At 43.3% G+C, this 23335-nt stretch overlaps 1 protein-coding gene across 2 annotated transcripts in view; it reads right to left on the bottom strand.

Moving 5' to 3' along the window:
- Positions 1–23335, bottom strand: part of LOC143940244 (solute carrier family 2, facilitated glucose transporter member 11-like) — a 70240-nt gene that overhangs the window by 9602 nt on the left and 37303 nt on the right. For both annotated transcript variants that reach the window (XM_077461417.1, XM_077461418.1), the window contains 5 exons: positions 20071–20200; positions 16177–16325; positions 15853–16040; positions 12721–12831; positions 8250–8351 (listed from right to left, as the gene is read on the bottom strand). In XM_077461417.1, the coding sequence (XP_077317543.1) occupies positions 8250–8351; positions 12721–12831; positions 15853–16040; positions 16177–16325; positions 20071–20200 (680 nt within the window). The remainder of the gene's footprint in view (positions 1–8249; positions 8352–12720; positions 12832–15852; positions 16041–16176; positions 16326–20070; positions 20201–23335) is intronic.

The following is a 23335-nucleotide window of genomic DNA, read 5'->3' as shown; positions in this document are numbered from 1 at the left end:
ATGATCCACCCCTTCCTGTCAATGCCACACCCCTTCCTGTTCAAGACCCGCCCTGTCACCTGTAAACCACACCCCTTGCTTTATTTCAGTGCTGCCTTATTAGTGAAACTTAAGAGTGCCACCTTATCAGTGCAGCCTTATCAGTGCCCAGCCCAATGGTGCAGCTTATCAGTGGCCATCAGTGCATATGAATTATGTATTGATTATCACACGGAGCACTTTGGAGTACATTAATTTTCACTGAATGTGGACTGTTTAAAGAGAAGTTCCACCCAAACATGGAAGCTCTGCTTATCTGCTCCCCCTCCGGTGCCACATTTAGCACCTTTCAGGGGGGAGGGGGACAAGGTACCTGTTTGTGACAAGTACCCTTCCCCACTTCCGGGAGACTGCGCCATCCCTTGGGCGTTTGGTCCTCCTCTCTCTTGCGCCAGGCCATTTAGAAAGCACAGCTTGCTTTGTACATGTGCAGTAGGGAACCGGCTGTGAAGCTTCACTACCAGTTTCCCTTAACATGAATGGTAGCGGCAGCACCCGAGAGCTGATCCAAAAATCAGCTGGGGTGCCGACATAGCTGGATCCCTGGATACGTAAGTGTCCTAATATTAAAAGTCAGCATCTACAGTATTTGTAGCTGCTGACTTTTAATTTTCATGAGGGGGTTAGGGGCTGGACCTCCTCTTTAATGAGTTTGCATTGATTTCAGCATGCATGGAGAACTTTGCACATGCTGAAATCAATGCAAACTCATTAAACAGTTCTCATCAAGTGAAACTTCATGTAATGCAAAGTTTGCATTGATTTCAGTATGTGCAAAGTGCTCCATGCATGCTGGAATCAATCCAAACTTGACATGATTCATGGTCTTTCCCGGAATGAGGACTGTTTAATGAGTTTGCAGCACAGATCACTTTATTGCAACAAGATCTGTATATTGATTTCCATATTGAGCACTTATATGTGATTGACTGCTTGGCACACATGACAAAAGTTTTGCAGTCAGGAGCAGCGAGAGATTTGTCACCACAAGGAGTTGGTGAGAGGAACCGGGAGCACAGAGTATATGGGGGGCAATGTATGACTGCATGGGGGGGTAGTGTATGGGAGAGCCTCAAATATATAGGGGGAGGTAATGTATGACTGAATGGAGAGGGGGTAGTGTATGGGAGAGCCTCAAATATATAGGGGGAGGTAGTGCATGGGAGAGCCTCAAATATATAGGGGAAGTAGTGTATGACTGCATAGAGGGGGGAGGTAGTGTATGACTGCATGGAGGGGGGGAGGTAATGTATGATTGCATGAAGGGGGGAGGTAATGTATGACTGTATAGAGAGGGGGAGGTAATGTATGACTGCATGGAGGTACAGTGTAGAAAGCCACACGGAGGAGGGTAGGCAGATCATAAGGCTCTGCCTCCACCAGTAAGACTGTGTGCAGCTGGTCTGGCCAGTCGCTCCGCCTCTCTCGCCCAAGCACTCCATATTGCCCATAATATATTTGCAAATGCCGCGCTAAAGCAAGCCTGCAGCTGTATTTGTGCTGAGGCGGGACTTGGGAATACAGCTCTAGGTGGGCTTATTTTCTTGCAGGGGTGGCTTCTTGCCTCCTGAAAGACTATTAGAAAACAAGTTACTGGTAGGTCTAACTTGAATTTTCCCAAAACATCTTTCAAGATGGCACCCGTGAGCCTGTAAGACTTTCCTTCCGAAAGCCTGGTCACCTGCCGTCAGGAGGTTTACCTATAATGATGGGAAAAGGTCGTCAGACTGGACCTTGTAGCTGCTTTACAGATCTGTTCGGGAGTGACACCAGCTTTCTCTGCCCAATTCACGCCAAAGCTCTTGTAGAATGAACCCGAATACTAAATGAACTCTTGACTTGACCTGAAAAGGAATAGGCTTCTGTTATAGCCATTTTCAACCATCTGGCAGTGGTTTCCGTGGTAGCTTGTCTTCCTTTCTTACTTCCAGCATATAAAATTAATAATGCGTCTGAACACCTAATGTTCTTAGTGGCTTCAAGGTAACATAAGACTGCTTTCTTAACAGCCAAAGTATGAAATTCTTCTTCCTTCCTTCCTGATGGATAAGAGCAAAATGTAGGAAGTTTTGACCTTCGGTAAAAAAGGTCTGGTTTCATAACAATTCTGTCAGAAAAAAATGGCTCCCTTATTGACAAGGCTAGAAGTTCACTAATTCTTCGAGCTGTCGTTATCACCACTAAAAAAAACTGTTTTTAATGTAATCAGTCTCAGGGAGGCTAAATCAATAGGCTTAAAGTGTTCCTTGGTCAGATCCTGTAGAACAACAGATAAGTACCACTTTGGGCAGCTTCTGATCACTACCAGTCTGGACCGGGTGAGAGACTTAAATAATCAATTCACTTAGGGTTCTGATGAGATAGGTTTTTCCCAAAAGACCCCCAGCGTGGCAATCTAAATTTTATGGGTACTGACTGCCAAACCTTTCTCCACTCCATCTTGCAGAAGTTCCAGACAGAAGCAATATCCTCTAAGGGCCGGCCGAATGTAGTCCACCAGGAGTTGAAAACTTTCCACACCTAGGAATAAATTGCTCTGGTAACACTCCTTCTACTGGATAGGAGGGTAGCAACGAACCTATCTGAAAATCCCTTCTTCCTAAAAAGCTGCTCTTCAGAAGCTACCTCCTGATGGAATAAAGGCCCCTGTATCAACAGGTCCTGTCTCAACAGAAGGTGCCAATACGATTTGAGCTGTATCTGGAGAAGGGATGAAAACCAAACTCTTTTTAGATGGTTTTTGGCTGCGAAAGTGGAATCTATTTGATATCTTCTGTACCCTGACCGATTTAGCATCTTGAGATTTAGGATGGGACGGCACTTTCCTGAGGAATACCTGTGAGTAGAAGCCCTGCAAAAACCTTCCTCTCCTGGGACTGAAACAATGACTCTCTGTGATCTTAGTTCCTGAATTAGGTACTTCATGGTGAGAGCCCTGATTGGATCCCCTAGAGCAGGGATATGCAATTAGTGGACCTCCAGCTGTTGCAAAACTACAAGTCCCATCCTGCTTCTGCCTCTAGTTGTCATGCTTGTGGCTGTCAGAGTCTTGCTATGCCTCATGGGACCTGTAGTTCTGGAACAGCTGGAGGTAGACTAAGTGCATGTCCCTGCCCTAGAGTGCTCATCACCAAAAACCTTCTTGCATAACCCTGGGACAGCATGTTCAAAATAAACTGGTTTTGAGTAATACTTCTCTGCTGCAGAAGAAAACTCCTGGAGCCTTCCCCCAACTGGGAAGAAGGCGTCACTGCGATTTTTCACAAGTTGCAGGAGGGTTGAAGAGCACTCCACTCCTACATTTGGGTTTTTGGAAAGACCATGGCTTCCTTTTCCCCTGCGTTTTATCTTCCTGCTGCCCTTTCTGGGGACGGAAAAAAATGCCTGCTTGTCTGCACCTTCTTTTTCTTGACCATAAACGATTTCTTTTTATCGGCTGTGCGTTCAAGAATGGATTCTAATTATGACCCAAATAGCAAATCCCCTGCAAAGGGGATGCCACACAGCCTGTTCTTTGATGCTGTGTCTCCGGGCCAGGTTTTTAGCCATAAGGTCCTCCTAGCAGAGTTTGTTAATGACGCAGACCTAGCTGATATACGTATGGACTCTGCTGAAGCATCCGCAATGTATGGCACTGCTGCAGATACAGATAGGGCCGCAAAGGAGTCCAGAATCTCTTGTTTCTGGGAATCCGCCATATTATGGGTTTTTATCTGATTAACCCAGTGCTCTAGATTCCTAGCAATGCATGTTGTTGCCTTTACCGGCTTCAGATTTTTCATGATTGATTGCCAGGCTTTTTAAAGAAGTAGGTCTATTCTCTTATCCATAGGCACCTTTAGTGTGCCCGTATCTTCAAAAGCGAGGTCAGTTGACTTTGAAATCTATGAGAAGGTGGAATTCAGTTTTGAAACTTTGTTCCAGATGGAGTCAGGGTCTTCCTCAAAAGGGAATCTTCTTTTATGGGAATGAGAAAATAATGGTTTCTTCTCCAGTTCCAGCCATTCTTTCTTAATCATGTCTGTGACTATCGAATGAACAGGAAAAATGTTGCTTTTGGCTTTTTAAGTATACTTAGAGGCAGCATCTGCCTCATTTTCCTCCTCTTCTGAATCCGCCCCCCCCCTTCTGAATCCGCCCCCCCCTTGGGATATATCCTGGGAAGTGGGGCCTTGCTGCTTACCCAGAGAAACCCCCTGAGACTCCGGGGTCCGTTGTAGGGTCCAAGCTTCCCCTGAGGGCCAGGCTCTTCTCTCAAGTTTGACCAGGAAACCTGAAAAGTGGCGCAGAGCTCATCCTTAATGGTTGTAACCAGATCAACACAAATGGATGTAGACTCCTCCTTGACTTAATCTGTGATAAATCCACACAAATCTTTGTCCAGGATTCGCTTAACTTTTCTTTTGCAAACAGAATGCCTTCTCTACTGGATGAACAGCTATTTTAGCCTGGATAAACAGAGGAAAGCAATAATAGAACCACGCTGAAGTATTGCACATCTACAAACACCCAGGTGCTCTAGGAAAGGACCTCTTACTTCCCTGTGCCAAAGCAAGCCCCACCACCACAACCAATCCTAGTGGAGCCCCCTTCGGCTAGGCAGAAGTGCTAACTATCTAGACACTGTGCTACCAACAGGGAGAGCTCCCTCTGATAACCCATAGGAGAATGACCCACAGTAAATAGGACACAGTCCCTTACCTTGGCCTTGCTGATGTCTTGGCTTGCCCCCTTTCCTGCTGCATCCTCCATTGCAGAGCGCACTGCGGGTGCATGGCTGATCGAATGGCCGGTTCCTGGATTCAAAAACACCACTGCGCTGACCCGGAACTGGAAATTGAAAGGCACCAGGTGACCCTGCTCTCGCCCCCTGTGCATTGCGGCCATAAATAACTCTGCGTGCCTGACCCGGAAGTGCCTCCCCTTCCTGTGCTGTGCACAGGACGTGGCCCAGAGCTCACCTCAGCCACCAAAATAATGTTGGCTGCTTCAGCCTTCACCGCCACTGCCCCGCGCTGTGGGAGACAAGTGGAGGCCTCTGCACACTGCCCATCTGCCAAAAATACCGGAAAGCACTCCCAGTCAGTACAGGCTCTCCCTGAGCACAGAAAGGGTAGAGAGAGCCGCGGAAATCATCCAGCTAGAAGTAAGTGGGAAGATCACAGACTCCTGTCAGAAAAAAGAAAAAGTATTTTCAGGCGAGAACCTCTCCTCACCTAGGACAGACCTGAGAGATCATGGCTCCCACTGGAGGTGTTCCTACCAGCTGGAGGAAGCACAATAAACTGAAGGAAAGCTGGGTGGAGGCCCTTTATTAAATCTTTGGATGATGAGGTGTTTACTGTTGTGGGAGGAGCCATGATTTCTCGGTTGCTGTCCTGAAAGATGTTTTGGGAAAGTACAATTGAGACAGATCTTGTACACGTGAATAGTGAAAGCTAGGGTAACAATACAAGATCTTGCATGAAAGTTGGGTAAGCATATTAAAGATAATTAAACATTTGACAAGAAGCAGAAAAGAGTATTACATGTAGAGATGAAAGTTTCAATGTACTAGATTCTGCAAATCCTGCAGTGGTACAGAGACAAAATTGTTCAAAGGCTGTCTGGTTGAGTATAAGTGTGCAAGTAGTAAAAAAAAAAATGGGGGGGGGGGGCGTGAGTGGGAGAGGATGAGAGAAAGGGGAAAAAACGCATCACCTCCAAAACGCCCATCTTTGTGTCTCGCAATAGTGTCCAGCGAATACAGGTACACCCTCTGCTTTCAATGGCTTGTGTATCAGGTAGAAGAGATAATTATTTGGTATTCCAATCCATAGGGGTGACCCAGAGAGAATGGAAGGGAAGAGAACTGGTAAGAGAGGGGAAAGGGTAGGTAACTGATGGGGAATGACAGAGGAAATTGGGTATCAAGATGTCCAGAAAATAGGAGACACATTTTCATTGCATTTTTTTTCAAAATGAATCAAGGGTAATTTATTAACCCACGTTTAATTCAGTTCTTTGACGGCTTTATAGATTTTGAAGGATTGGAAGCCTTTCCATGCCTCCCATGTGTTATTAAAGTGAGTTTGTCTGTCTAGTTTGTAGTGCATAATGGATTTTATATCATAAATGGGGTCTACATGTCCTACCCTCTGCTTCAGAGAAGGAAACGTGGGAGATCTCCAAAGTCTGGGGAACAGAGCTCATGCTGTGTTTATCAAGTGTCTGGTCTAATGTTTGGGTGGGAGATTGAAACCATCTGTTTCCACATGTAGTAGAAACATTTCTGGGGTGTAAGGGAGGTTCAGACCTGTTACTTGCCTAATCAATGATTGGATTTTTTTCCAGAAGTTTTTTAGTGGTGTGCAGAACCAGAAGATGTGGCTCAGAGCGCCATTATGTTATTCTCCTTTTTGAATCAAGTTCTCCTCCTGTGAGTTACAAGCATGTGAATTGGAGCCCCATCAGTGGCGTAACTAGAACCTTCAGGGCCCCGATGCAAGAAACCATGAAGGGCCCCCTGAACCCCAGCCAGGGCCCTTCCCTCTGAGTCTGGCGTGGAACTCCAGGGCGTGGTCACAGGTATGACCTTTGTGAGCCCTGTAGTTCCACCACTGGCATCAGTAGTTTTTTTTTATTATTATTTTTTTTTATTTTTAGGTGCCCCATTGGGGGACTGACCCTAGGCAGGATGGGGTCCCCATCCCCAGAAGAGATGAGGTCCTTTTCTCCAGGGCAGATGAAGTTACTGCCCCCAGGTGAGAAGGGGTCCCTGTCCCAGGGGAGATGGGGGTCCCTGTCCCCACGTGAGAAGGGGCCCCTGTCCCCAGGGGGAGATGGAGGGGGTATGTAATGGTGTGTGGGGGATGGGGTCCTCTCACTCACCATGACCAAGCTGCAGGCCGCGCACTCATCAATGTTGGCTGGGGCTCCATCCAGTGTGCTGGACGGGTGATCAGCATATCTCCCAGAAAGACCTTTCATCATCTGTGTATGACGGGGAGGAGGGGGGCTGGCAGACAAGCCGACAGTGTCCTCTGGGGAGCCGGCTCTCATAGGGCTGCACTGCATCTGTGTGCTTAAAGTTTGTTTACCCGGGAGAAGTATGCAGTGCAGTGTGGGCCGGACTCGGGAGGGGCGGGACTCTGGCTGGGGAGAACAGACATCAGACTGAGCGGCAATGCATGGAGCAGGAGAGGGGTACTCTGAGGAGCTGGCCGAGGACACAGGTCATGCGGGGAATGCACAACTAAAGAGCAGCCAGTGCGATATTCGAGCATGGAGTTCTGCTAGTCACCCTCCACCTCCAGCCACCCGTGTGCATGGTGCACTGGTACCCCTAGCTGCCTATGCTGCTGCTGGCCATATGTAGAGGGGGCTGCATGGGCCCCCTGCAGCACAGGGCCCAGTTGCAGTCGCGACTGCTGCACCCCCTATAGTTACGCCCCTGAGCCCCATCCACCCATGACTTATCACTGTGCACTATTGTAAGGAGTCCCTTAAAGGTTTACTAGTACATTTATAACTAGGAATTATTAGACACAACACAAAACTAGGATAATTTTAGAATCACGTACTCCTTCTGTGATTTTCAAGCATGTGAATCCCTATTCACCCTGACGGTGTTATCACAGTGCACTAATGTAAGGAGCCCCGTTAATGTTTTCTCTTACTAGTACATTCATAAGTAGGAATTATTAGGAAAGACACACTAGAATTATTGTATCATGCATTATTACGCGTTTGCATTATCCTTTCATATACCGCGTGAATTCAGTCCTGTGATATGCTCTTGAGAAAGACACAATCAACCTTTTTATCTTTACTTCAAGTTATAGAAATCTCCTGAGGTAGAATAAGAACTTCCCATCAGAAGCTTCTCATGAGATATAGATGTGATAGCAAACTGTAATGGGCATGAAGTAAACAAAAACAGCTCAACAATCACATTCTCTGTTCACACAGAAAAATGGGTTTGTTAACACTGTAAAATTATTACAAAATGCTAGTACTAACTATTAGGATTTGAAAATCTTAAACATACCTACCAACTGCTACCCCTTTGGAGGGACAACAAGAAGAAGGACAAAGAAGTAGTGTGGTAGGAAACGATTGTGTGTTCTGTTGCAATAGCCAATACAGTTATTACAACCTGAAAACCAAAGTTATTAAAACATAATAAGAAAAAGGACAATAATCTTTAGTATTATTGGAAAACCTCATACCTGAAATGTCAGGGTTATAGTCATTAAAATACACCAAAATGCCATCATAGTGTATCCTCCAATGATAAGAAATCTTCTTCCAGCTCTATCTATGAGTAGACCCTAAAAGTGGAGAACATGAGTATAAATTATACATACAGAACCCACTTCATTATTGCCAACACATTCCGAAATACTGTAGCATTGTCAGCTCAACCTGAAAACACATGTCATGGAGCAATAATACACTATATGTGCATTTCACTGGCATCACGCACCACGCTGTAAAGCGTTTCTTACACACAGGCAGTAAGTACACACCTTTGAGTTATCCTATTATGAGGACCTGTGATGTGTGTCAGCAGGTATGAAGATTGCTAACCTACCCCTATAACTGTTGCTATGCCCAAGAAATAAATGCTTTGTGATTCAATTGTGTTCAAAATAATCTTCCAAGTGAACTGCAGAAAACAAGATAGCTATTCAAACCATGTGAACTATACAAAAACGAAAATGAAAAAACATTATTTCAAAATTAAATTTCTGGCCATTAAAAAATACATTTAAAAAATCATGTAAGCTCTCTTCTTAAACTGCTTACTAGGATGGCTTTCATTACTCCTACATGATAAGTCTCAGAGTGGTATTAAAAATAAAGTATCATATGCATTTGAATGGAATTTTCCTAAAGCTCTGTGCTAACTTCTGCCAGTTATACAAACAGGAAATTATATTTCTGAGGGTAATCTATATACAAACAAAATGCACACATCAGCAGTTGGTTTGTGTGGCAATGTGTAAAAAAAAAAAAAAAAAAAAAATATGAGTCCCATGATAATCTCTTTTCACAAAGATAAACAGAGATTGCATTGTACATTCAGCATTATCCACTCTGCCATGTACATTACTCATAACAGTGCATATAACTGCATTGACTCAAGCTGACTGTACATGACAAAGTCTCTTTCTCATAAAAGGTTATTGGGATTTCACCCTCCATAGGCATGGTCTAGGCTGGAACAAAAACTACCAACACCCAGACATCTACCAGCTTGTAAGTGAGGGTATGTAGCTGAAGAAAGGAGTAATTAAGGTAATTAACCCAGCTGCTCAGACTATTCTACTGGGAGTTGTAGAATGACAGTCCAAAGAAACACACAAATAGGAACGCTATATGGAAAATGACCACAAAATGGTGCTAAAATGTCTTACAGCAGGACCGTGAAACGCATTGCCATGGTAAGCTGGTAGCTTGCTGTCCAAGCCTCCCTTTGGTCCAGTGGTTGTGGCTTAGAGTTGTGGATTCCTCCAAACAAATAGTTCCTGTCTGGTCACTGTGTCATCACTTCTAGTTTGCAGGTCGGTGTTTGGCCACTGCGACCTTTATCCATCCGTGAGAGTGCCCCTTGGAGTACTCTTGAAGTTCCCCTGGACATATAACTGTTTGGGTCATACATGAACTGTTCTTCTGGGTTTCCTCCACCTCCATGGGCTGGTATGCAACATCTTATGCATTTGCCCCCACCATGCAGGCTTATGCTAGATTACTGTCTTAATTATTTTATCCTACAAGGCTTATAATGCCATTTTTGAATTGGAATAAATGTTTTATTTTGAATTATTTGAACATATGATTTATTTGGCAGAATTTTACCACAGAGAACTGTTATATCAAGACATTTTAGCACCATTTTGTGGTCATTTTCCATATAGCACTCTGATTTGTGTGTTTCTTTGGATGATCCAGGCCAGGGAGGGTTGAGACCCACTGCTCTTGTACATGGGGAGTATGGTTTAAAAACCACATACAAGCTTTGCTGACTGAACAATGAAAGAGCAGCAGCACATTGATAGGTTCACCCCCTGCTCTCCTTTGGGTAAGGAAGCATTATGAGTAATAGAGCACTGACAGGCTCACACTAGAAGCCCTCCTTTATTACTCGGGGTCCTGGTGTGCAAGATATCATATCATTATTATATCAATTTGGAATATATAACTCATATAATGGGTGTTTCTTATATTTGCTCAGTTTCTTGTAGCCACTGTTTGACAGATACTTCTACTGCCCCAACACCCTCTAGATTAGAAGATCAGTTCAGCCACCAAACATTCGTCAGGTATGGCCATATGCAGTAAACATACATATTCAAACATGACGGAATTTATAAATCTGTTCTATACACGTATACTCTCCTATTTTTGTTCACAGAAGGGAAATGGCCCAAATTACAAACCTTGTCAAGTCAGACAGTGGCTGATATGGCTGATTAACCACTTAAGGACCAGGCCTCTTTTTCAGACTTGGTGTTTTCATGTTTAAAACAGTTTTTTTTTGCTAGAAAATTACTTAGAAAAAAAACAATATAAAATGTTTGGGAGTTCTAACACCCTAGAGAATAAAATTGCGGTCATTGAAATACTTTTTTTTACACCGTATTTGCGCAGCGGTCTTACAAGCGCACTTTTTTTTTGAAAAAATGCACTTTTTTGAATAAAAAAATAAGACAACAGTAAAATTAGCCCAATTTTTTTTTATATTGTGAAAGATAATGGTATGCCAAGTAAATTGATACCCAACATGTCACGCTTCAAAATTGCGCCCGCTCGTGGAATGGCGTCAAACTTTTAGCCTCAAAAATCTCCATAAGCGACATTTAAAAAATTCTACAGGTTGCATTTTTGGCGTTACAGAGGAGGTCTAGGGCTAGAATTATTGCTCTCGCTCTACCGATCGCGGCGATACCTCACATGTGTGGTTTGACCACCGTTTTCATATGCGGGTGATACTCACGTATGCGTCCGCTTCTGTGCGGAAGCTCGTCGTGACGGGGTGTTTTTAAAAAACATTTTTTTTTCTTATTTATTTTAATTGATTTTATTTATTTTTACACTGTTTTAAAAAAAAAAAAAAATGGATCCCTTTTATTCCTATTACAAGGAATGTAAACATCCCTTGTAATAGAAAAAAGCATGACAGGTCCTCTTAAATATGAGATCTGGGGTCAAAAAGTCCTCAGATCTCATATTTGGGCTAAAATGCAAAAAAAAAAAAAATAAATAAGAAAATCTGACATTTAAAAAAAAAATATACCTTTAAGAGGTATGGGCGGAAGTGACGTTTTGACGTCGCTTCCGCCCTCCTATGGTATAGAGACGAGTGGGGACCATCTTAGCCTCACTTGTCTCTATGCCCAGCTAGGAAGAGGACCCGATCGCCTCCGCCGCTACCGACGGCTCCGGTAAGCAGCGGAAGGTGCGGGAGGGCGGCGGGAGGGGGGGGTGGCACCTCTCCCGCCGCCAATAGCGGTGATCTCGCGGCGGATCCGCCGCGGAGACCACCGTTATCGTACAGCTGACCGCCGCCTGAAGAGATGGATATCTCGGTTGTGGCAGCAGCTGCTGCCGTTACCGAGATATCCCTCTTCAAAAAAAGGACGTACATCCCCGTTAGGCGGTCCACAAGTGGTTAAAATGTTACTTTTGTAACTGAAAGTAAATGGCAATATTAGGTGGGCAGGATTTCATGGATATTTCCTGGCTCTACAAACCATTAAATGATCATGCCCTTTTTCTTCCAGACACTTAGCACATTCTGTAAAAGTATAACTTCTACCAAATGTTTCCCCTACTCTCTTATATCTGTCAAAAGCATAGGTGTGGGCAGCCTATTGCATTAGGGTGTGCACCTCAAAGATCAAACATACATGCGTGTGTGTGTGTGTGTGTGTGTGTGTGTGTAATTAATATATTATATATTACACACACACACACACACACACACACACACACACACACACACACACACACACACACACACGTGCTTCCACACGTCTCTTGTAAACTGAGCCATAAGTGGGAGATCTTCCCCATCTACACACAGAGCCAGGGTGGTCTTAAAAGTGTCATGAGCCCCTGGGCAAAGTGATACACTGGAGCCCCTACCAGGGAGATGGCAAAAAAAAGTGTGTGTGGGTGTGGCAGGGTGAGGGGGGTTAACTTTTGCTTCTTACAGAGTACAGGGCCCAGGAGTGCACTACATGCAGTGTGCAGGGTTCAGAAGAATGCTACAGTGCCTCGCACATATAATCCAGATTAAAAAAACATTAAACTAAAGGCTGTAATGTTACAAAATACATAAAAAGTCAAGGGGGGTGAATACTTTTGCAAGGTACTGTACATACAGAGTGTACTGTTCAGGAGTGCGCCAGCACAGTGTGCAGACTGCAGGCGTATGCTATGCACAGGGTGCAGAGTTCAGAAGTGCGCTATTTACATAGAGTTCAGGAGTAAGCTAGGTACAGGGCGCAGAGTTCACGTGTGTGCGATGCAGAAAGTTCCGTTGTTCAGAAGTGCACTATATAGAGTGCAGAGTTCAGGTGTGCGCTACACACAGGGTGCATAGTTCAGGAGTGAGCAGAGATCATACGTGTGCTATGTACAGAGTTCAGACGTGAGCTAGAATAATTCAGTATAATAAAACAAGTGACTTACACATGTTAAAGCTGTGATACATTCACAGACTCCAGTTCCCAGTGTAACATAAGGAATGTTTTGTTCAGGTATCCCAGCATTTTTAAATACGTAGTCTGCATAAAAATAGATCTGTAAAGACAAACCGGATAATAAAAGTTGCACATTTTTTAGTAATAGTATAAAGAATTGTATTCCAATATTCTTGACATATTCATCATTTATTCGCCGCTGGGAAATACTTGAATTTGCTTTTCGCTCCATGAGTGAGCTATAGACACCTTGGATTGTAATGTCTTTGAGAATGTGCCATAAATAATGATAGGTAACAGTAGGCAGACATACACAGATCATGAAAAATAGGCCATGTGGAGGAACACAAACCATGTTCAAAATATGTTTGTAGTGTGACCCCTTTCATATTCATTGAGTAACACTATGGGGGTTATTTACTAAAGGAAAATCCACTTTGCACTGCAAGTGCACTTGGAAGTGCAGTCACTGTAGATCTGAGGGGGACATGCAAAGAAAATAAAAAACAGCATTTTAGCTTGCACATGATTGGATGATAAAATCAGCAGAGCTTCCCCCTCATTTCAGATCTACCCCTCAGATTTACAGTGACTGCACTTCCAAGTGCACTTTCAGTGCAAAGTGGAATTTTCTTTTGTAAATAACCCCCAATACATATCATTTAGAATTTTCGGATTTGCGTTATGTATTTTGATTAGATCAAGAAGGGCAACAGATCAGAAGTCAAATATTGAAATCTTTTCTTTTCCTTTTTATTTGCTCAAATTCTTCAAGATAAAACATTACTACATATTTGGGGTTTTAAAAAGCCACCTTCTTCGGAGAACCGGCTGACTAGACATACAATCTAGATTCTGAGCAAATAAAAAGTAAAAGAAAAATGTTAATCTTTTTACTGATCTTGTGTTTGACATCTGTCAATTCAGTTTTGTAGAGTCATGAAAGCCCTCTTTCTTGGAGGACTTGTTCTTGTGAGATTAAGATGAAAGCATAGGAACTCCTCCTGGAGAACTATGAATATCACTACCACTGCTGGGACAAGGTCATCTAGCGCCCGGGGCGAAGATGCCAAACTGTGCCCCCATATGAGCCCTATGGGGTTGATTTACTAAAGACAAATATACTGTACACTTTGCAAAGTGCAGTTACTCCAGAGCTTAGTAAATAAGATAAACCTTCACTTTGCAAAGAATACCCATTCACGTGCAAGGAAAAAAAACAAAAAACAGCATTTTGTCTTGCACATGATTGAAGTCAACAGAGCTTCTGCTCATTTACGAAGGCTATGGAGCAACTGCACTTTGCAAAGTGCACAGTCTATTTGCCCTTAGTAAATCAACCCTTATTAGGGTTATTTATGAAAGGCAAATTCACTTTACACTACAAGTGCACTGCAAGTTCACTTGGAAGTGCAGTTGCTGTAAATCTGAGAGGAAGATCTGAAATGAGGGGAAGCTCTGCTGATTTTATCATCCAATCATGTGCAAGCTAAAATGCTGTTTTTTATTTTCCTTGCATGTCCCCCTCAGATCTAAATCGAGTGCACTTCCACGCTAACCAGTATGGAACGTGGATGCGGAATTGACGTCACTGGAGCAGGGAGGAAGTTGGAACCAAGGGCTGTCAGTCAAAGTAGCAGGCTATGCGCTCAGAGCTCACAGCTCCTTCTACTAGCCTCTAGAAATCCCTGCCAAAAATGTCCCTTGCTAGCACAAAGTACTTCGCACCCAACACCCCCCCTCCTCAAATCCCTCATCCTAGCACAAACCCCCCTCTCAGCGCAAATTCCTCCTCCTAGCACAAAGCCCCCCCCCCCCCCCCCCCACAAATTTCCTAGTGAGCACAAATCTTCCCCCCAGCACAAATCCCCCCTCCTAGCACAAACCCTCAAAATTTCCCCACCTAGCACAAATCGCCTTCCCCAAATTTCCCCTCCCTCCACAAATCCCCCTCCCCAATCATCCCTACTAGCTCAAATCCTTACCCCCCAATCCTTCTTCCTAACATAAATACACCTAAAGTTTCCCTTCCTAGCAACCCCCCAAATTGCCCCCTACATCAATCCTCTCCCCCCTCACTCCCAACCTCTCATTAATCCCCTTCTCCTTTCCCCCTCCTAGCACGCGGTCATCCCGACTTTTTTCCATTTCCCCCTCCTCCCTTGTCCCCGGTGTAATTCTCCCCTTACTCAAACACACAGACCTCATATTTAGGGTGGCAGATGGCTATGTGATGTCCCCCCCCCCATCCCAGGCTTCTCCTCATCTTGACACACCAGAGTTTATGGAGGAGCCTAAGGCAAGGGGACATTCAACACTTCTGCCTTGCAGCTGCTGGGGAGAGGTTCCAGCTTTGGCTGCGGGGTATGGAATCTCAGCTGTGGACACCACTGACTGTCAGATTGGGACTTTACAGGTTTACAAACCCGATGCAGGAGTGATCAGTAGCCAGAGAAAGAGCTGGAGGGCAGAGAGAGCACAGCCTATGCCTCCTACTGGATCTCTTCTGCTCTCGTCTTGTGACAGCGATTATTGTGAGATCCTGAGCTACAATTGTTTGTAACATCCCACGCTAAGCTGCTTGTGACTTCCCCCACTAATCTGACAGGAGTAGTGATGCTGATGTTACTACCCCTGTCAGCTTGTAGTGGCAGGAACTCTCCAAGTGGCACCCCCCCACCTCACATGACACCTAGGCCCATGGCAGCCGCCACAACCCTGATCACTACTGATAGCAATCGTGATAAATTTCTCTTTTTTTTTTCCAATTACATTATTCAGCTTATATCCTTTCCTGTGCTCCCTGAGAACTGAAAGTTCTTCATCATTAGAACATTTACAGAACCCCACAGAAACCTGTGCAATAAACCTTAGGGCTTGTGTCAATGGGCTTTGAGCTTATGCCAATGATATCAGTTTGGGACATATCTGAGATCATTTAGAATTCATTAACAGGTGTATTTGACCTCCATTTAACCTACATTCGACCTGTTTCATGCATGTTTTGCATTCCCATAAACTCCAACTAAAAGAAATAAAAGCCCAATCACACAGGTACATAGTAAGCTGACCATATATGTTGCCAATAAGATGTTGGCATAAATCCCTTCTGCATACTTACTGCATTGATCCCACAAAGCTGCTGTCCCATGTTGACGATGATAACAGATATAAGCTGCCACTTTATCGTTTGATCGAAGAACAACTCAAACATCTTTTTTGGTTTCTCACCATTTAAAGCTTGTGATTCTTTTTGTATATCATCCATCTCCATCTCATAATGGTTTGAACCATATAAGAATTTCAGTGCTAGGAAATACAAAGATATGTGGACCTTCAGGAAGTACAATACCGTGGGATATATAGACTGTTTTTATTCCTTAATAAAATCAATAAGATCAATAAAAAGATAATGGATTCCTAAACTTCATGTTTTTCAGTTTACCTTTTTGACACTGAAAGTCATCATGTCTGTCAATGAGAAGGTATCTAGGACTCTCCGGGAAGAACGGCAAGACAATTAGTTGTAGAAGAGCCGGTATTGCAGTTGAAGCCAGCAATAAAGACCAGGTGTTCTCACGGCCCAGTACTTCCCTGATGAATACACGTGGAAGATAAATGATTACTAATCTCGAGTCATGAATAAAGTAATCAGTACTAGATTCTTTATAGGATAGATATAGGATAAAAAGGTGGATTTATTTCACCCCTTTGCAATTTTTTTAAAAATGGTTATCTTTTGCAAAATGATAAAGCTTACTTGATAATGAACAAGGCACATACAAATTACACACGCACTCATAAATGTAAAAATCTAATTTCTTTATAAATTTAGACCAATTTGTATTCTGCTACATATTTTTGGTAAAAAAAAGTTTCCCAATAAGCATATATTGATTGGTTTGCACAAAAGTTATTGTGTCTACAAATTATGGGATATTTTTAGTTTTTTTTTTTACTAGTAGCGCCAGCTATCAGCGACTTATAGCAGGACAGGGATATTGCGGCGGACAAATTGGACACTTTTGACACATTTTGGAGACCAGTGACATGAATACAGTGATCAGCGCTAAAAAATATGCACGGTCGCTGTACTAACACTGGCTAGAAAGGGGTTAACATCAGGGGTGATTAAAGGGTTAACTATGTGCCTAGCTGGTGTTTTCTTACTGTGGAGGAGGTGCTTGTACTAAGGGAAGGCATAGATCCATGTCCCTGCTTTGCAGGAACAAAAGGATCCATGCCATCTGTACTGACAGAACGGACATCTGCCTTGTTTACATAGGCAGACAGCTATTCTCCCTCTGTAAAGAAGGATCGGCGGGCTGCCAGTGGACATTGAGTCTACGGTACCTGACGTTCACCTCTGCTGTCTAAAATCGCAGCAGGAGTTGGCCACCGGCAGTGCACATGCACACCCTAGATCCAGAAGTGTCAGATCACGTACTGTGTGCATAATACGTCGCAGGCATGCCACATTGCGCAGTATATCTAAGTTATACAGACGGCAAGTGGTTAAAAAGAAAAATAATGCAGCCACCACATCTCATGATTGGTATGCTGTAATATATTACATTTTTTGGTTTTGGGTTTTAATATTGCTTTATTACACTAAACAGTGAGATCTCCATGCAATGTCCTCTGGCAGCACCTTCTCCTACTACACTCTACAGCATAGCAGGCTTCAAAGGTTCTTCAGACAGGCAGATGTGTTTTTGCTTTTACCCCTCTTCATATACCTTCCAGAAAAATACCTTTTAAGAGAGATATTGCCAAACCTTTTTTGGCTGTACTTCTCTTAAAAGTCGCAGGAGTACATGTTCTGTTGTGATCCAGAGTTAGATGATAGCAGTCTATTACCCTCCATCAACTGATGGGGCATAGCCGCACTAAGCTCAGAAATCCAACAAGCGAAGCTAGCCACACCCACCTACTCCCCAGCCTGCTGCATTAGTGAGAGCTGGAGGTGAAGAATGGATACGATTTTACAGCTGGATGAACAGACCCATACACGGATGGAAAGACATACCTGGGTGAATTCTCAACTAAAACAAGACCCTTTTGGTTTTATGAAAAAAATTCACACCAACCTTGTAAAACTCCTCTTAATTAACCAAACGTCTAAAACTCGCTGTGGTTCCAACCAGAGTAAATGGCTCTTTCAGTGACATTGGGCATGGGTTGGTTTACCAGAGTGATTGGTGCCAGATTGTGTTCATGCTATAAACCAGCACATTCTAACATTCATAAAAATATAATTTAAAGTGGCTGTAAATGCAATACATTTTTTATCTTAATGCATTCCCTGTATTAAGGCACAAAATGTCCCAACATTTGTATCACTCACCTAACCCCCCTAAATACTTACCCAAGTCCTATTTCCAACCAGCGCTGTGACCATCTGCAGCACTGATCCCCTCACAGGACATGGAGGCAGCAGTGGGAGCTATTGACTCCTACTGCTCTCAATCAAATCCAGTGATGTGGGGGGGGGGGGGGGGTTGGGGAGCGAGGCTGTGCTTGTCAATGGACTTACACAGCCCAGCTTGGGAGCAAACCCACATGTAAGCCTATGCAGTTAGCAAGTCTGCCACTAGGTGGCTTTGTTCCAGTATAATGTCTGGCTGCAGAGAATAGTGTCATCAGGTGCTGGGTACCTTTTAGCTAGAGCCCTCCTGTAGTGATAGAATGGGCGAGTCAGTGCCCACATATAAGCCAGGTTGGGAGGAGCCCTTGTGTAGTTGGGGCCTGGGAGTCAGAAACTTCACCATCAGGCCGATGTAGTCAGCAAGTGGAGGCCCTGGGCAGGGCTGGAGGACAGGGAGAAATAGACTTGCACCCAGAATGGCCAGCTGTAGACATCCTGACTCTTATGGTGGTGGAGGCTAGAGCAGGTTGCAAAAGGCCTTTTAGGCTAGGCCAACTGTTCCCTGGAGTGAGGCTATACCCCTGGACCTAGGGGAAGTGTACACACTCCCAAGTCAGAGGTGACTGCAGTGATCCTGTCTCAGGAAGGCTAAGGCGGCATGTCCACAGTCCAGCCCAGGGGCCAATTGCAGATCGTGTTCTGGTTTCTACTGGTAATTTGGATGTATTTATCTTTTGTGACCCCCAACGAATTCCTGAACACAATTGGGGGGGGCCACAAAAGATATATACCATATGTATCATTCCTCAGAGGGAAAAGGGAGGGGGTGGGATGAGTTTGATCAGATTACATGAGAATCTCCTGTTTACTCGGCGGCCTCTGTAATAGGAACTTCCAGGACTTTGTATTAAAGAGGCCTCCAAGTAAACAGGAGATTCTCCTGTATGTAATCTGTTAGCACTCATCCCACCCCCTCCCTGTCCCCTCCGAGGCTGCAGATGGGCACTGATTAGGCTGCATTGATGGGCACTGACTCTTATTTTGCTTCACGGTTTGAAAATTTAAATTTTTTCCTGAAACTTCCATTAAAGTGAAGGTATCCAAATACCATGTCCGAGCTCATCCTTAGACACTTCACCACACACAGCCACAAAGGCAAGAGAATTCTTGTTGGGCAGTGTATTAGGTAATTTGCATTTCATTTTAATGATTCAAAGAATGTCAGGCAAAGTGGTCGACCCTCACACATATTCACTTCATTAAATCTGGCCCTGTTTGAAAAAAAAAATTCAGACACCTCTGGCCTAATGTAAACCAGGACCCTCTGAGTAACACTGATGACCCCAGGAAGTGACAAACTGAGTAGGGAAGATGGCTTACTAAAATGTACTGTGTGCTGCTTTCAAGTGTGACTGCTGCGGTCTGTCCACCATATGCGATTGACAAAATGCTATCAAGTGACCCCGGGTAGTATGTCTGTGTGATGTGACTGTAACCCCATCTTAAAGTAACATCAGTAAAGTGCCACAATCCTAACTTTCTGTGTGGACATTCCTTCCTTGGCATATAAAAGTTAATGGCTGGAAATGTCAAAAGAAGCCCTCTGGCATGCAGATGGACACAAGATGGCGGAGGTTTAAAAGCTCTAGCAGGAAGATTGTTGTTCTGGTAGGAGAAAAAGTGGGGCAAGGACTTGTGTTCTTGGCGCTATTACACATCCATTCACAAGCCCCCCCTTACATGCACATGCATTACCATAGAAAGCGGCTTCCTATGGGGGTGCACAGAGAAGAGGAAAAGCCAAAAGCGCCCACGGGGGACCCCAGAAAAGGAGGTTCGGGGCCGCTCTGTGCAATACAGTTGCAAAGGGCAGGTAAGTATAACATGTTTAGTTTATCATTTACAACTGCTTTAAAGGATGTGCAATACTCTTACATAAATATAACATTTGTAATATGCTACTCTACATACCGTAAGCCAATAACTTGTCCTGTCAGGATTCCACCAGTTAAGAAAATATTAATGCCCACTGTAGCAAGGCCTCTGACTTTCTTGGGAGCTATTTCTCCAAGATACAATGGCTGGACACAGATACCAACACCTAAAGAAGTAAAAAAAAGTATTATAATAATGAACTGAGATAAAAGGAAAAGGCCTTGTCAAATCCTAGGTGTCTTTTTTTCGGTGCAGGAGAGAAAATTGCTTCTATTGCAATTCAATAAAGCAACAGTCTTACCTTGTTTGTTTGCTGCTTTAATTCTAGACAGTATATTTATCACAGAGTAAAAAAGGGGTAGCCCCAGACAAGCCGACTGTCAATTTATTTAATGCTTTATAAGTCTCACGCTGGGTATTTTAGACATTAGGACTGACACACACACACACACACACACACAAGAAACCCTCGTACGCACGATCGGATTGTTGGCCCAAAAGAACATGGAATTTGGCCCGAACAATCAACCAACAATCATGAACGTAGTGACGTACTACATGTTTTTTCAGCTCTTCAGCGCCAACCTTTGGGCTCCTTCTGCTAATTTTGTGTTAGTAGAAGTTTGGTGAGTGTTGATTCTCGCTTATAACTACGCGATTTTCATTTCACACTTTTCAGTTTGTTTCTGAATGGCCGTTCGTCCACCTGTCATGTTGCGGAATCTGAGCATATAATGTGTTATTTATTATTGGCCTTGGAGTTATTGCTTTGACATAATTTTTTGGTTGAATAATGATTTGATTTGGTATATTTTCTATATTTTTGGATGCATAGAATGCATTTTTTTGGTTAGGTTCTATTGGCAGATAGTATGTCTAATTTTATTTGTTTTCATTTTTTAATGCACAATAAAAAAAATTGTGTAGAATAATAATAATGTTTTTTACTTCAAATTCAAATTTTAGGCAGTTACATTTAAAAAAATACAACGTAAAATTGACAATGGACACCAACATAGTTGTATCTTTCATTCAAATTACGGGATAATGGTTGTGGGAACTTGCCCCAAAAAGAAAAAAAAAAGCATTCTATCACTAGAAAAAAAAGCCTTTGAAAATTTGTTTGCAATAACTCCACCAGTATCATCAGCAAAGCAGCTTCATTATTATCCCATTAACCTCCCTGGCAGTATGATTAGTTCTGGTTTTAGGTGCTGAAAGTGGTACAATTATTTTGCATGGAAATTTGGTGTTTTATATTGTAGTCCTGTAACTCTTAGGATTAACTCTCTTAAATCTGTTCAAACAAGAGTCTAGTAGACATCCCAGGTATGATAAAGTTTATAATATAATAAATAATAATAAAAATTATTCAATAATGTAATCAAATCCAAAAACACTGAAATTTGCTCATTCGCAGAATTGTCGCTGTCATTAGATTTAGTGTTTGATGACGAATTTCCCCACAAATCGCTATTGCTCAATTCTGCAAGTGATTATAATTTATTATCGCCGTTTTCTAGTTGGTCTAAAATCACTTTTGACATAAAGGGACACTTTTTGGTTGCTATGGACAATCTTCATATTCCAGGCAGAAAAAACTGTATTTATAATATAAAAGTGCATGCAGGGCACTGCACAGACCACTAGGGACAAAGGGGGGTGTGTAATTTTTTTTATACAGTACTGTAATCTGTAAGATTACAGTACTGTGTGTATTTTTGTGTCTTTTTTCTTTTTTGAATTTGGCGCCGATCTCCGTTCCCGTGCGCCGTAACGTCGCAGGGAACGGAGCTCGGCGGCATTCAGGCACTGTGTAAAACGAGCGGAGGACAGCTCGATCACACAGTGCGGAGGACATCGCTGGATCCAGGGGACAAGGTAAGTAACTTCTCCCTGTGTCCTCCCTGTATCCAGCGATGTAATCCTGAGTCTGGGTTCCCGGGTTACTGCTTATGGTACTAAAATCCCAACCCGAGCCAGACTCGGGATTACCGCTAGGGAGGTTAAAGAAGAAGAGAATTGTGCGCTGCATTTGGAGAGTGCATAATTTGCCACGTCACGAATGTTAATTCTCCATTAAGAACGCTAGTTTACACGAGCATGCTTGTTTGTATTTTGGACTTTTGTCTGACAGACTTGTGTACACACGCTCGGAAAATCCGACAACAGACATTTGTCCGCGGAAAAATTTAAAACCTGCCATCCAACATTTGTCCACGGAAAATCTGACAACGGAGCTTACAAACGGTCATATTTTCCTCCAACAGCCTGTCATCACACATTTCCCGTCGGAAAATCCGATTGTGTGTACGAGGCTTAAGACTGCACACACACAACACAGAGGTACCTGGACATATTATTTTGCTTTCAAATACTTTCATAAACAAATGCAGTAGCACTAGATTGAAGAGGTCTTGTTTACTGAATATTACAAAGCTAATAAAATCCCTGATTTCATAACAGGCAATGAAAAGGAATGGAATATTAACCTGGGAATCAACAGCTATTACCTGCACAATTTTGTTGGAAATGGATATCTGCCCGTGAAATGTTAAAGCTATCAGGCCGGTGACAGGTTTATTAAACTGCCTGTTTTATTAATGGTAAACAAGGGGAACTAAGCAGTAAGTTTAGGAAGGGGAAAGGGCCCTTATGGTGAATCCAGCATAACATTTTTTCAGTTTTGTAAATAAGCAGTTTGAATTCAAGGCATATTAGAAAAGCCCAACTCTAGTGTACCTGAAAGATCACATTCCACATAAATATTCATATATTATCTGTCTGCTCAACCCAAGACATATTTAGGTTTTCAGTAGGTACTTAAGGGATAAATCAGCAGCTGTTCATATCTCTTGGAGGCAAGAGCTGACAAAACGTCGCCTAGTTCTTGATACAGAGACCTAATGGAGGAGTGCGACACCATAATTGCTCTGCAATTGTCATGTAAATTAGGCAGGAATGGGAATTCCAATGGGTTTATCTTCATGATGGAGTCGCTGAGAGATGGAAGTCAGACTGCGTGGTGCCGCGGCGCCATGCGGCTCTGTGCAGCATGATTTTTTTTTTTTTAAATGGTCATGGACTTCTTTCCCGTGTTTATTGTGAAAAGGGAAACCCATTGAAATGAGTGGGCTGCCCTACCAGCGAAGTGAGCACAAACGTACATGCACAGATCTGAACGAAGCCTTACACATATTATCATCGTTGTTGTGGGGCAGGCAGCACATACAGCACAATTCCCCTATTTCGCTGGGCAACGGTGCCCGTCTGTGACGCTCTCCTACAACACACGTTTCTT

Source organism: Lithobates pipiens, unplaced genomic scaffold (genome assembly GCF_037356315.1).
Source record: "Lithobates pipiens isolate NorthernLeopardFrog02 unplaced genomic scaffold, aLitPip1_a1.2 Scaffold_3, whole genome shotgun sequence".
In the NCBI taxonomy this organism is placed as follows: domain Eukaryota; kingdom Metazoa; phylum Chordata; class Amphibia; order Anura; family Ranidae; genus Lithobates; species Lithobates pipiens.
Note: the sequence above shows the minus strand (reverse complement) of the source record. Positions and strands in the feature narration are given on the sequence as shown.